Source organism: Rhinolophus sinicus, linkage group LG01, assembly GCF_036562045.2.
Source record: "Rhinolophus sinicus isolate RSC01 linkage group LG01, ASM3656204v1, whole genome shotgun sequence".
In the NCBI taxonomy this organism is placed as follows: Eukaryota; Metazoa; Chordata; class Mammalia; order Chiroptera; family Rhinolophidae; genus Rhinolophus; species Rhinolophus sinicus.
Window position 1 is genome coordinate 41,090,064 of NC_133751.1, and position 15,185 is coordinate 41,105,248.

The 15,185-nt window shown below is 33.5% G+C and overlaps 1 protein-coding gene across 5 annotated transcripts in view; it reads left to right on the forward strand.

The window, feature by feature from the left end:
* NAALADL2 (N-acetylated alpha-linked acidic dipeptidase like 2) overlaps positions 1-15,185 on the forward strand; it is a 1,208,457-nt gene that overhangs the window by 694,340 nt on the left and 498,932 nt on the right. For all 5 annotated transcript variants that reach the window (XM_074328105.1, XM_074328114.1, XM_074328118.1 and 2 more), the window contains 2 exons: positions 3,788-4,058; positions 15,018-15,137. In XM_074328105.1, coding sequence (XP_074184206.1) covers positions 3,788-4,058; positions 15,018-15,137 — 391 coding nt within the window. The remainder of the gene's footprint in view (positions 1-3,787; positions 4,059-15,017; positions 15,138-15,185) is intronic.

Consider the following 15,185-nt stretch of genomic DNA (forward strand, 5'->3'; position numbering starts at 1 on the left):
GATCCAATGATCAAAAATAGATCAATGGAAAAGAATAGAGAGGTCAGAAATAAACCCATGATATATGTCAATTAATTTCGGCAAAGTATTAAAGAACACAAAATTGGTAAAGAATAGTCTCTTCAATCAATGTTGTTGAGCAAACTGGATATCTACATGTAAAGGAATGAAATTGGACCACTATTTTATAGTGTTCACATATGCAAAAAAAGAAATACTTGAGATGGATTAAAGTCTTAAATGTAAGACCCAAAACTGAAATACTCCAAGAAAAAAAACAAAAAAAAAACAGAAGAGAACACTCTTGACATCGGTCTTGTGATGATTTTTTTGATATGACAAGAGCACAGACAATAAATAAAAAATAAACAAAGTAAAAAGCTTCTGTACAGCAAAGGAAATAATCAACAAAATGAAAATGAAACCTATAGAATGGAAGAAAACATTTACACACACTATCTATATGATAAGGGCTTAATATGTAAAATGTGTAAGGAACTTATATAATTTAATAGTGAACACACACACAAACACACACACACACACAAATAGTCCAACTAAAAATGGGTAAAGGGTCTGAATACACATTTCTCCAATAAACATATGCAAATAATCAACAGATACATGAAACCTTTCAACATTATTAATCATCATGGAATGCAAAACAAAACCACAATGAAATATCACCTCACACCTATTAGTATGTCTGTTATCAAAGAGATAACAAGTGCCAGCAAAGATATGAAGGAAAGGTAACCTTTGTGCAGTGTTGGTAGGAATGTAAACTGGCACAACCATTAAGGAAAACAGCATGGAGTTTCCTCAAAAAATTAAAAATAGAATTATATGTTCCAGATCTACCACTTCTAGGTATATGTCCAAAGGAAATGAAATCAGTATGAAGAAAAGATACCTGAACTCTCATGTTTATTGCAGCATTATTCTCAATAGCCAAATTATAAAAATAACTTAAGTGTTCAAAGATGGAAGACCGGACAGAGAAAAGTGATATATCCATACAATGTAATATTATCTGGCCTTAAAAAAGGAAACCATACCATTTGCCACAACATAGGTGAACTTTGAGGACACTGGAATAAAGTCCAATACTGCAATAAACCAAACCAATAAATACAGGTATTGCATAGTATCACTTATATGTGGAATCTGAAAAAAAAAAAAAAAAAAAAAGTCAAACTTATAGAAACAGAGTGGAATCATAGTTGCCAGGGATTGGGGGCTGACGGGGAATGGGAGATGTTGGTTAAAGGGTACAAGTCTTCAATTATAAGGTGAATAAGTTCTGAGAATCTAATGTACAGCATGATGACTATAGTTAATATACTGCATTGTATACCAGAAATTTGCTGAGAGATTTTAAGTATTCTCAAAACACACACAAACATACACACAAAGGTAACTGTGTGAGGTGATGTATTATTAAATAATTTGATTGTGATGATCATTTCACAATGTACTTGTATATAGAGTCATCATACTGTATGTTTTAAATATAAGCAATTTCATTTGTCAATTATATTTCAAAACACCTCCCCCACCAAAAATAGTAAAACAGGATAGAAGCCAGGCTACCAGTCTTATTCAGAATTTAAAAAAGAGAATTATTTAATCAGATCTTACATAAAATGTATATAGCACTGACGATTGGTCAGACTAGACATTAAAAAAGAATAGAAATAGCCTTAAAAAGAAAATAACTCACACATTGTTTATTATTGTGTCCTCCTTTTAAGCTGTGTCAATAGACTTACCTTTTGTGTTCAGAAATGCCTTCCTAAACCATTGTATGTATTCTTTTTCCATTGTGTGTATTTGTATTCCTTTTTCAGATGTGTTTCACTTTGGGTTTCTTGAATAAACAGGGTTCTAAAAGAAACAAGTATGTGTGAGAAAAATAATCAGATAGGCAAAAATAACAATGAGGGGCCGGCCCGGGGGCTCAGGCGGTCGGAGCCCCATGCTGCTAACTCTGAAAGCTGCCAGTTCGATTCCCACGTGGGCCAGTGGGCTCTCAACCACAAGGTTGCCAGTTCAATTTCTTTGAGTCCCGCAACGGATTGTGAGCTGCGCTGCCTGCAACTAGCAGTGGCAACTGGACCTGGAGCTGAGCTGCGCCCTCCACAACTAAGACTGAAAGGACAACTTGAAGCTGAACTGCACCCTCCACAACTAAGATTGAAAGGACAACAACTTGATGTGGAAAAAAGTCATGGAAGTACACACTGTTCCTCAATAGAGTCCTGTTCCCCTTCCCCAATAAAATCTTAAAAAAAAAAAAAAAAAAAAAAAAAATTACAATGATATCTGTGGGGGCGGAGCCCCAGAGGGAAGTTTCCAGGCTCTCGGCCTCACATAGAAAGGTGTTGGCTCAGGTAGTAAATGGCCAACTGTGATTGCATGGCCATCAGCTGTGGCTAGTTGGCCGTCAGCTGTAACCAGTGAGCCATTGGCCACAATATAACTGCTGTGGCTACGCTAGCAGAGAAGAGAAGAGAGAGAAAGAATGGGGGCTAGCAAGAAGATGGCGGCGAGGCTGGCAAGCGTGGATGGCGGTTTGCGGACAGTGTGGATCCAGCCTCCAGTGAGAGTATAGTGCCGCCAGAGAGAATATAGTGGTATGACTCCCCCATCTATGGCTCCATGGTGTTCCTTTTTGGCCTTACCATATCCTGCGTTCTTGTATGGGGAGCGGGAGCAGAGACCCCGCAGACCTCCCTGCATGACAATATCAAAATATCCACTTAGGTAATAGTTTGAATTGCAGTAAAATTCTCATAAGAAGGTATATATACTTAAGTATATATATATACACATACACACACACACACACACATATATATGTATATATGTGTGTGTTTGTGTGTATATATATATATACTTTTTTATATATAGAAGGTATATATACTTAAATATATATATATATATATATATATATATATATATATACACACATACTTTTTTTTCCCTTCAATAAAAGAATCTGGTCCTTTTGCGTACCAGCCCAAAACAAAACAAAACTTTATCGGATTGTTATTTATTTATTTGTTTATTTATTTATTTAATTTCCTATGTCTGATTCTATTCCAGGTTCAATACATATTTTTAACAGATTTTTCTGGCTTCTAGAATAACATAAGCAAAAATAGTATCATTGTGAATTATGGAAAAGGTATAAGAAAACTATATAGACTTCGGTAAATATAAAAAAAAAATTTAATTCCTTATTGGTTTGATAATCTGTACTTTAACCATGATTTTACCATGACATACTGATTGTATTTCATGTCATTGTGGTCATAGCATCATGTAATTTGGCATGTAATTTGTATCTAAAAGACTTCTGTCTGTGTCATTTTACATAACAATAGCTATCTATTAATTACATAGCTTTACATGGAATCATAGTAACTATAAGACAGAACCATCGTAACAGCATGACTCCTAGTTTCGGAACTGAGTTTTAAATGTATTGTATTGAAGTTGATAGAAGGATCAGAATAATAAAATAAGTATTTGGCATTAATCACACTCTTCTCTGCAGTCCCATAGTGCTTTGTTAGTTCTTAAGAACTTAATTCATTCTTCTTTGATTTAGGCCAATTTCTATTCAAACTCATCACCTCTACCTATGAGTTTCTTTTGTAGTGTCCTGCTTCATTCATCTTTCATATCCCACGGCTATTAATAATTGTACATATAGTGAACAGTCATAACTCAAAAGAATAGAGATTTTTTTTTCAGAGTGTGCTTTTTAAATTTCTTTCAGAAATTTGGTACAGCTGTACAAAAGTGAAGATGACATGGAGATTTCAAAGGAGATCGAGACTCAGTGGACTTCTTTGGGCCTGGAAGATATACAGTTTGTCAATTACTCAGTCCTGCTTAATCTGCCAGGCCCTTTTCCCAGCTCTGTGACTCTGAGCAGCAGCGGCCAGTGCTTTCATCCTAATGGCCAGCCTTGCAGTGAAGCCAGAAAACATAGCAGCCAAGATCTGCTCTACTCATACGCAGCCTATTCTGCCAAAGGAACTCTCGAGGTAATATGACCATTTGTCTCTGTCATTTATAGTGAAATAGAATTAGAAAACAACAGCTTTCATCTAAATTGAACTAACTGGCATGATGCAATACACAAAAGTAACTATTAAATGTTCTCAGTGTGGAAGTGCCAGGAAAGGGAAATGGAGATTTGGATTCCCTGGCCCTTTCCTTGTCATATTTTGAAAGTGAAAACATTGTAGAAGAATTTAATTCAAAAGTGTTGAATGTGTGACTGAGTCATTCACATTTTGCTTAGTTCACATAGTGCATGTTCATTTCATTCTTTGGTTTTAAAAAGGCACATTTCAATAGGTAGCTTGATATGGACAGAAATAGAAATGGAGATGGTTGTTTTTTGAAGCTATGCATACATGCAAGAAATAGAGTGGGAAATTGATGTGATTATTCACACATTTAGGATTTGAAATACAGTGTTGCTGCTTTCTTAATGGAAAACACATGAGCTAGCGGGCAGGTGAGGATTATTACTTTACGATTGTCTGGGTTAGCTGTTCTTTTTTTCAGTGTCCTGCTTTTTTGTCATTGTGGTTAAGTGCATGGCTTCTACAGACACATGAACTAGTTTCAATTTCAGCTCCCCAATTTTCCATTGCTACTTACCCATTTAGGGTTAAGTTTCCTCATTTCTGTAATGTGGATAATAACAGTTCTAACACCACAAGGTTGTTGTGAGAATTGAGTTAACTAATATATGTAAATTTTGGAGGACCAAGCCTAGCCCTTGGTAAGGACAGTACCAGTTAGACACAACATATAATTGGCCACTAGTTTCCTTAAATAGCAAGTTGTCTATTTAAAGTATCAATTTAATAAACAGTTTTAGTCTTTTATGAGACTGTAGATTGCCTCATTGAATACAAATGAAATAATGTTATGTTTCTGATTGTTGTTAATTATTGGCACCGATTATTAAGAATCTAACTTCTTATTAACTCTGATTAATACATGAAATATTTAAAACCTTTGAAGTTACTTTGCAGAAATACATGCTTATTCCTAACGTGTGTGTGTATATATATATGTATGTGTATCTATATATGCACACATATATATATACATACACACACACATACACACACACACACACACACATATATATATATATATATATTTTATTTTTTTTTTGCGGGGAATGAGGTGGGGAGAGGCAATTCACGGGTAAATTTATGGGTGGTTGAGCATTATCTGTGTTCTGTGTCATATTATTCTCTGGTTTAGCAAAAGGCCTACATACAAACAGCACCACCTTGAAAAGCCCATCACTAATTAAAGGTTAATATAATATTAATGTCTGTAGTATTTCTAGTATAGGACTCATATAATTTGATTTGATTAATATATGCTAGTTGCAGTAGGCAATAAAAGAAATACACCTGTGTATTAATAAAACTAGAGGGACACTACAAGCACTCTTTCTTTGTTTCAGAAACTTTGGTCTCAACTCAAGATTCTAAAGTTACCCAACATATTTTCTTTGAAACTCCCAACCCTGCAGAAGCCCACACATTTCTGGCCTTCTCTTATCTCAGTTAATTGAAGTCTAATACAGCCATTTCCTCCACTATACAGAAGTATGTCCAAAGCACAAAATGACAGAATCCCAGGAGGAGTTTGAGTGTGTCCTTGGAACCATCCTCATTTATTTGATTTTCAATTTTCTGTGGTGAAGATTCATTCTTCCTTAACTGAGGTCATATGGAAAAGCCATGAGACTACAACTTGTGTCCCTCTTTCATTAGAGTGACTCTCTTTAATCATCTGCTGCGCCCATTGAAATTTTTTGTTGTTGTTGTTCCTATTTGACCATAACTGAGAATTTTCTACACATTTATTTTTATCAGTTATAGATGTTTAAATTGTCTTTTTTTTTCATGTAAAAGCAAACCAAGGTCTACTGCTGAATCATAGAATTACCTTAACATACATGAAGTGATAAGTCATTTGAGACCCTCCTACCATTTATAAATGCTATAAAAACTACACTTTTAAATAAATAAGTAGCTATAAAGTGTAGCTGTAAAATGGGAGAATTAAAGTTAGCTGTAGGTGTAAAAATGTACTCCATGTTTGAAATATTTGGCCTAAATAAAAAGTGTACTATTAAAGGAACTAAAGTGCAGTTATGGATAAAACAAACACCTCTATCTGAGGAACATAATTTAAGAAATGAATCAGTCAAATTAAATGAAAACACTAACAATAACTGTTTTTTAGAATTACATTAATAATCTAAATCTATTATGATAATTACATATTAATTTAAATACCTATTCAATAAAAGATATAATATGTTATTGATATTGATTTTTTAAACCCTATATTAGTATTATGATTTTTAAAAACAAATTATAGGTGACTATTTTATATGCATATAGAATATTTGAATACATCTTATATGCATGTTTTAGACAGATATATTATTGAAACTCATATATTCCTAATTAATAGGACACTGGTGATTTTTCTGTATCCCTTCAGATCATTCCCTAATTCAAATCAAGCTTGAGAGGGTGCTGCTGCTGATTCAGGCATACCTAATTTTTGATTTTGAGTACATTGTGTTTGCATGAATTTCTATCATGCAGAGCCATTAACAAGTTCTTAAATTATTCCAGTCAGACTGCCAGAGAAGTGCCCCTCTACTTTTGCTTTTGACAAGGTTATTTGTAGAAGAGGAGTGCCCCTTTTCTTTTAAGAGCTGTCATGTCCATTCATCATATGACCATTTTGTATAAGCTTCCAATTTTTGCTTTCTGGTAACAGTCTAAACAGCATTTGTGATATCTGAGATCTACTTCGAAAACCTACTTAGTGCCAGCATGATGGATGGTGTACTTGGCAACTTCTTTGTAATTCACTGTGCGCTGGAAAGGTGACATTGTTTACCCCATCATAATGACAGGTGGGTCAGCAAAAGGGTCCTAGGGAGAGTTGTCCTGTCAAATGCAAAATACATATTAAAATGGATATATAAATATTTTAGCATGAATGAAGTTAGCTTTAGGGAATGCACAGTAATTTCTATTTTTATTAAAAGGTAACTATCAACTATAATATCATCCTAATGTTAAAGACATTGGTACTGAGTGCTGACAATGTTGAGTCAGTTTTGTTTTTGTTTTGTTTTTTGTCCTAGTCAGTTTTATAAATAGACTATGTGGCTTCATGTAATCCTTGTGCAGTTATTTCCTTTGCCCTTTGCAAAACCCACATGGATGCCGAATCACAAAGGGAACAATTAATATTTAATATATGTTGGTCAGATTGGGTTATCTCTGTTCTTATTTTTGAACAGGGGATTTGTTTTTATTCCTGTACTTTTTATGGATTTTGGAGTTTTCTTTGTGTTAAACATTATTTTGTGCCTGAATGACAAGCAAAAATGTGATTTTATGGAGAAATTAATTTTCACCAACTCACTAACTGTGGATAAAATATTGTTATCAACACATTTATCACCACTCTATTTCTCAGAGAGCCCAGGCTTGCACCCTTCCTTATCAGCTGCATAACTGTAAGCCTCAATGTTTTTATTTGTATTAGGGGAATAATAGTACTATCTCAAATGGTTTTCATGGAGAAGAAATCATATAAACCATGTAAAGTGCCTGGCACTTAGAAATCACTCAGTAAATGTTAGCTATTATCATTGTTATTATTTGGTATAAAGTAGACCCATTTAAATTGGAGAAATTAAGAAAATATCATAGCTATGTGTCATAAGATTTGGAATTACACGTGTTTACCTTGTTGTCTGAATATAATCTCCATGTCTTCTGTTTAGCATGACAAATATTAATCACTGTGGAGGAAAATGCCTTGATAAGTATGCATAAAGAATAAACTATATGAAACTCCCTGATCATATTTTTTAGTTGAAAACTGAAAGCTCAAAGAAACTACGAATGAACTATTTTATTTTTGAATGCAGATGGCAAATCGCATCATGTTGGACCTCAAGATCATTTACTTTTTTTTTTCTTTGTAAAATATCAATATATAGTTTAACATGTGACATATGAAACTGTATCAAATATGTTGTTAAAAAAATCTTAAAGAGAAAAAACTATAACCCCTGCATGGTATCTTTGAGTAACTTACAATCAGATGTCTATTTTTATATGGCTAGGAAAAATTTGTGTTTCTCTTTAATATTCTCAAACAAAAACAAAGTTACCAGTGTTACTGCAAAAGCAAAGCTTAATGCATTTGGCTCTGAAGGATTCCGTTATAGATAAAAATATCACAAAGCTAAAGGAGTGGAATGGAATTGCATTATCATCTGAGTATGAAGATGAAGCTACTGTCTCATCAACAGAGAAAAGTGAGCTTGGAGTAGTTTTTCAGTGTTGAAAATTACTTTGCATTTTATTCATCTCCCTTTTTTTCCTCTTGGGAGCCATCGTTTCATCAACAGTGAACAATCGCGAGGCAAATGGTTCTGGCAGTTGTATATAAAGTTATTATTATTTTTAAAATTTACATAAAATCCCCTTGCCCAATATGACTTTCTATTTTTTATTTCATGAGCTCTGCACACTAACTGTATTAACAAAACAATTCCATATTTCTGCCTTTTTATTTGAGGATGATATTCATGGGACTAGTTTCTCTCTCTCTCTCTCTCTCTCTCTCTCTCTCTCTCTCTCTATATATATATATATATATATATATATATATATATATATATATATATGTATATATATGTATATATATACATACACACACACACACACACACACACACATTGTTCCTGTATTTGAAATTTAGACATAAGTATTTACAGAAAAAGAAGTAATCTATCACAACATATTGTACATAGTTAAATATTTGTTAGAGAGTTTACATTCTCTAACTAGGAAAGAGAACAAAAACTTAGTTTATAAAATAAAAGTTTTAAAACAAGCATAGATAAATTAAACTAAGTGGTTAAAGTTCAATGGACCTTTTCCTGTCTCCATTAGAAAAAACATAGCATTTTTCGTGAGAAAATGTTTGACTATAGACTCCTAATTTGACTAAAGTTATTTGTCAAGTTTCTGAGTCTGCATAACTACATCTTATTTGACAGAACATTCTGTGTTAGCCCTTTTATTTTTACTTTTAATATGATTTGAAGCATACCACTTATAAAGTTAAGTGGTAATGAAACTTTCTTAGCAAATTTAATTTGTATTTTAACTTCCATAAAAATGCCAGTATTTGAATATGCAGTTTACAATTAAATTTACCACACTTCAGAGCTGGAGTGATCTGTGCAAAAGTTGATCCTTAGGTTTATGCACTACTTTGATAAACTAATCTAATTGATTTTAAAAGAACCAGAATTCTGTCATATTACTTTCAATGCCTCCAGGAAAAATTCTCTTGAATGAATTGTCAACTCCTTCGATATCCTTTTATCTTAATAAGTTGAGTATCATTTATTAAATAAAGTGTTCTATGATTGTTAATATTTTCCTATATTTTAATTTGACACTGAAAGATTAACTGAATAATATAGAATTTAAACAGCTGGGCCTCACTAATATAACAGAGGACATTCAACATTCAGCAAATACATAATGAGTGCCTTTTATATGCCAATCACAGGGGACAAAGTGATTAACAAGAGGGCTATGGATGCTGCCCATATATAGCTGATGGTCCAATAAGAGAAACTGGCAGTTAGGTCAGCAATTACAAAACTCAGTACTGTTATGAACACTAGTGAGTTATTTATCTTAAACTTCAGTTTCCTCATCTAAAAAGTTGGCAGAAATATCTACCAAATATGAATGTTCTGAAGATAGACTGAAAAACTATACTATATCCATAGTAAAATGCCTAGCACAAACAACATAAATGTTTAAGTATTTTCTCTTTCCTTTATATACTTTCATGTCCTGTTCAATTTAATCCTTCTTTTAATACACACTTGCACACACACACACACACACACACACACGTGTGCACACATACACTCGAAGGCTGCATATTCAATTTCCAGTTTTCCAACAGTTGGGCTTCCCTATGATGCTCCTCTTGCCCTTACCTCTCTCTTGCTGTACCCACATCTTGCCCTCTGATACGTCTTGGCTTTTCCCACATTGCCAAGGCCTAGGCAACGGTGTCAACCAATATCTCTAATGCATACATATTTCTGTTTTTAGCCACCTAGCAAAGCCCTGAATGATGTATTGTCCTACCACGTTAAAAGGTCAGGTTCAAGTATCTGAGTGGCATGCTGGATTGGCTCAGGCCAGCTTGTTCCTGCTGGTGAAACTTGATTCTGTGAATCTTTCTAATTGTGGTCTGATATTTAAACCACAGAAATTTTCAGATATACACAACAACTTTTTTTAAAAAATGTGTGTGTGTGTGTGTGTGTGTGTGTGTGTCCCAGAGATTAGCTTTGCTAGCATACAACTTCATAGCACTCAGCACTCAGCCAGAGACTGGTATGCCAGTTACAGCATGGCCACTATAGTAGGGCCTCTATGTATATTGGACAGAGCCAAGACCAATGTGATTGGGTAGAAAGTAAGAATGCACTCAGATTCTACTGTAACTCCATACGCCTTCCATTTAGGGCCACAGAGGGCATTCGAAAGTTAAAAGTATTGTAAGGGTCAGGGGATATCCTTCAGGTTTCTCTCTGAAAGCGAAAGTTTTATGGTCGGATAGTTTCCCTTCTAGACTGAGCTAATGGAAGATCAAGAGGGAAGTTCAAGAATTTCCTCAAATTATCTGTCAGATGTATACTTTTCTGGGATACTTCTGGCTTCTGGAACATTTTGCAAAATATCTGCTGACCATTCTTGTCCTCAAAACACTGGGACGTGTCTACCAGCTCCCTGCCTAGACTTTCAAGACAGGGACACCATTTCCCCATTGCCTCACCCAGGAGAGATAACTGAGTCATTCCAGAATGCTTATCTCTGGAGCAATTAACCAGCACTGCAGCTGTTATTGATTTTTTTTAAAGAGTCTTATTCTTCATTTACTATAGGGAAACAGTAAATGGGTTAAACACGGGAAAAGTGATAAAGTTACAGAAACTCTCATACTCAGTCATTACTCATGTTCATGGAACTATGAATGAAGTACGATTAATCATTATTACACAAATTTATTTTATTCTAATTTTAAGAATATTCTAGATCCAATTTCGCTATACTTTATTTCTAGAATTTTTAGACCAAATCGGGCTAAATCTTTTTTTCAGTCTATAAACACTTATCTTTTTGTATAAACATTTTTTTTTTTTTTTTTTTTTTGTAAAAGCTGACTAACCAAACAATATAGTATCACCTTTCTCAGTTACACGTCCACCAGCTAACTGTTACTTCTGTGGAGTACCACCTAACTCTTGCTCATTCTTTCATTGGTAAATTTACTAAAATTCCAATCTTATCTAATCCCCACCCCATAAGAAAATCAATAACTTCTTATTTCAAAATTCAGTAGTCATGTTTTATACCTTAACATATTCAATATCTATGTTTCATTCAATAGAGGTGTGCATCCTCTTAAGGAATTTGCATTTCCCTAAGTCTAGAAAATCCCCACAGGTCAGTGCATGGCTCCTCATTACTTGGATGTGATCCCCTTAGCAATGCCTTCCCTAACTTCTTTATTAATGTAATTGTGCATCATTCTCTATTATCCTTTTTTAATTGTCATTAAGGCATAGCATAACTGGAAGTCTTCTGAACTGTTAATTTATTTATTTACTTTTTATTGTCAACATCTCAGCAAGATAAAGTAAGCACAGGAGGTCATTTGTGTAATTTACTTCCCTCCATACCTTCAGAAGCTAAAATATGACCTGAACTATTTTGTTGGGGGGAAAAAAAATTGTCTCTTTAATACTCTCTCTTCTTTAGACTTGCACAGTTCTGTTTTCTCCTGGTTTTTCTCCTATCTCTATACATATTTTTATGATTTCTTTTTTTAAAGATATAGTTTTAGCTTTTAAAGTGACTTTAATATAAATGGCTAACAGGACAGATACTCTGGCTGATTGTTATTTGTGAATGTTGGCCAAATACTACAAATTAATATCTACAAATTCTCTATTTGTTAGTTTTGGACAACTTAAATACATGTTTCTTTCCAACAATCTGCATTTTTGTAATCTTGTATGTAATCTTATTCTAAACTTACATGGTTTTGTCTATTGACTTGGGAGATTATAGAATTAAAACATGGAAATGTAATTCTGCCAGAACTGCACTTTGGTTAAATTTCTGTACTATAATCATTTTAACTTAATTTTATTATTTAGATGGATGTGTGTAATATGTTGGACTATAAAACATTTTGCAAATATGTTAAATAATTACTACATGCCAAGACAAGTAAAACTCTGGCTTATCTTTGTTACTCTGCTATCAAAACATGGTTTCATATATCATTGTAGCTATTTTTGTTTTCAGTAGGTGTATATATTCCAGCAAAAAAAAAGAAAAAGTAATAAATTGACAAGCCACCCCTTTATCTAATAGTTTAAACCAGATGAAAAGAAAAAAAAAAAAAAAAAAAGGATTGTGTTTCTCATGCTTAATGCTCAATTCAGTAATTCAATTGGAATGCACTAGTTTCACACACTTGTACTTGGTTGGGAGTCCTTTTTTTACTGATTAGAACTTGTGTTGTCCCAGTTATTAAATATTATAAATAATTAAATATTAATTTAAATATTAGTTATTTAAATGAACAATTCATTAATATTAAACATTGTGAATAGCTCCCTGCTTATGCTAATTTCTAATTGTTTTTGATTAGCTAGAATACTGTTTCAAGAAGGAGTTTGAAAAGGTATGATTGATTAGTGATATCGACCACAGGATTGGGAGGAATTGGCATTGGTTTTCATGCTTCAATGAATTGTGGTTTTCATGATAACGTCCCTGATATAAACCCTTGATTGGACTTGAAAAAGAAGTACTAATAAAGTTCTAATGATCTTTGAATTTTGAGCCCTTCAGAAATACTAATATGTTCATGATTTTTAAAAAGGACAAAGGTAAATATGGGAGATCATTTTGACTTTACATGTTTTTAAAAAGTAAACAATTTACTTTGAACAATATTCATAAAGCTACAGTGGGTTATATAAAATAAAAAATGTCTACAGTAATACTTGTATTGAGATGAATGGTACTACTGATAATGTATTTTGTCAGTATGAGAAATGCTTGGGTTTACCATCTCTAATTTTGAGTAGAAAATTACTGTTTTAGTCAAAGCAGGCTTTTCAAAGATTTTGTAAATTCAGAGTATGTCTTAGAGAGAACTAGGAGGATTCAGTGATTGATTTGGTTGAAGTGTTAAGTCTGAAAAAATTTCAAAGCACATATCATTTCATAAGCAAGAATAATGTTTGCTACCTCAGGGTAGAAGAGAAACGTGGCACTGGATTGCTCCTCAATGTGGAGCCCAGGCCACCCATGTGTAATGACCCCAGGGACACTTCTCTGACCTAGTTACTTTCTATGATTGTCCTATTTATTTTATTTAGCTGACTACAGGAAACAACAGTTCTATTCATTCCTGTCTTCTGTTGCTTCTGCTCAGGATATTTCTTCATTTTTGTATGATATCAGAATCACTGATGTAATAAAATGTCACTTTTTAATATTTTGATTTTTAGCCACTTCTGATTCTCTGGTTTATGATTCCTTCTAACTACATATTTTATCATAGTTAAAAGATCATTGTATTTTAATGTTTAACATTTGTTTCCAAAGTGTGTCGCCTTCCTCTCAGCTAGTTCTATGAGGCCCACCACTCTCTGTTGTAATCCCAATACTTTTCTTTATAACAAAGTATAAAATATTTGGTTTTCTGTCTGAATTGTTGCTGTTGTTTTAAGTTCTTTGCTCCTAGTTCAAAGTTAACATACAGAATTTAAATAAAAATTATTGTGGGGACTTTTGTATATGTGTCTCTGGTAAAAATAATAATAATAATAATAACAATGTTTACAGAAAAATAGAAGTAGTACCATTTTACTCTGCACCTCTCAGTTACTCTCTCCTATGTGTCAGGCAAGTCCGCAATAGAAAAACAGGTGCACACAGTGAATAGTTCAACAGGTACTTAAGTCCCTCCTCATTTGACAGTTCTCAAAGGGGCTAGTCAGATGAGACTTAATCTTTGGTATTTGGATGTAAATTAAACATAGTATGCCAACCAGCTGAGTGGATGCCTTTCTAGTGCAAAAGAATACATGCAATAAAAAAGGTTCACTGTAGCATCAAGAATGTGTGGAAAGAAATGGCTTGACATTTTATCATATCATTGTATATTGATTTGTGTCTAAGAAAAATTCAATGTGCTTTCTTGCAGCTGTGATTTTCAGCTTTCTTGAGGGTAAATAGGAAAGACATTCAGAGAGGCTCTAGTTCAGAGGCATCCTTTGAAGGCAATACATACATTTTTATTATCAATTGTCAAACTATATGCACATTAAGACTTCTGTAATTACTGATTTTTAATGCAGAGCCTCCAAGTACATGATGGGATTTGCTTAATTTGGATAATAATAGAGAATCTTTGAATGGTTCAAGCCTGAGAATGGTATGACTGTAGTTGAACCTTAAGGAAATTCATCTTGCAGTGTTTTATAAAATTGTTTAAATCCCAGAAATATAAATGTAGAATACAATAAACTCAGTGGTCTCCTAGAGTCATGAACTGGTTTTGTAACTTGGTTAGATGGGGAGGACAAAGCAAAAATGACCCTCAAACTTTTTCTCCAGTGACTACAATAATTGTACTTGATAGAAACAGAAAGGTCACGTTTGTGGTGATTGGGACAGGGTAAGAGACAGAATTATTTCTCCTTTGAACATTTTAAATTGCTACAAATGCTTTTGTCATACCAAATGAGCAATCAGCTGCCATTCCTCCTACAAAGCTTCATTTTTCTTTGTCTTTTCTTTCAGGCTGAAGTCATTGATGTAAGTTATGGAAATGCAGATGATTTAAAAAGGATTAAGAAAATGAAAAACATAACAAACCAGATTGCACTCCTAAAACTGGGAAAATTGCCACTACTTTATAAGGTTGGTCCAATGGCTATTTTTTGGTGTAGAGATGGATATTTTGTTTTG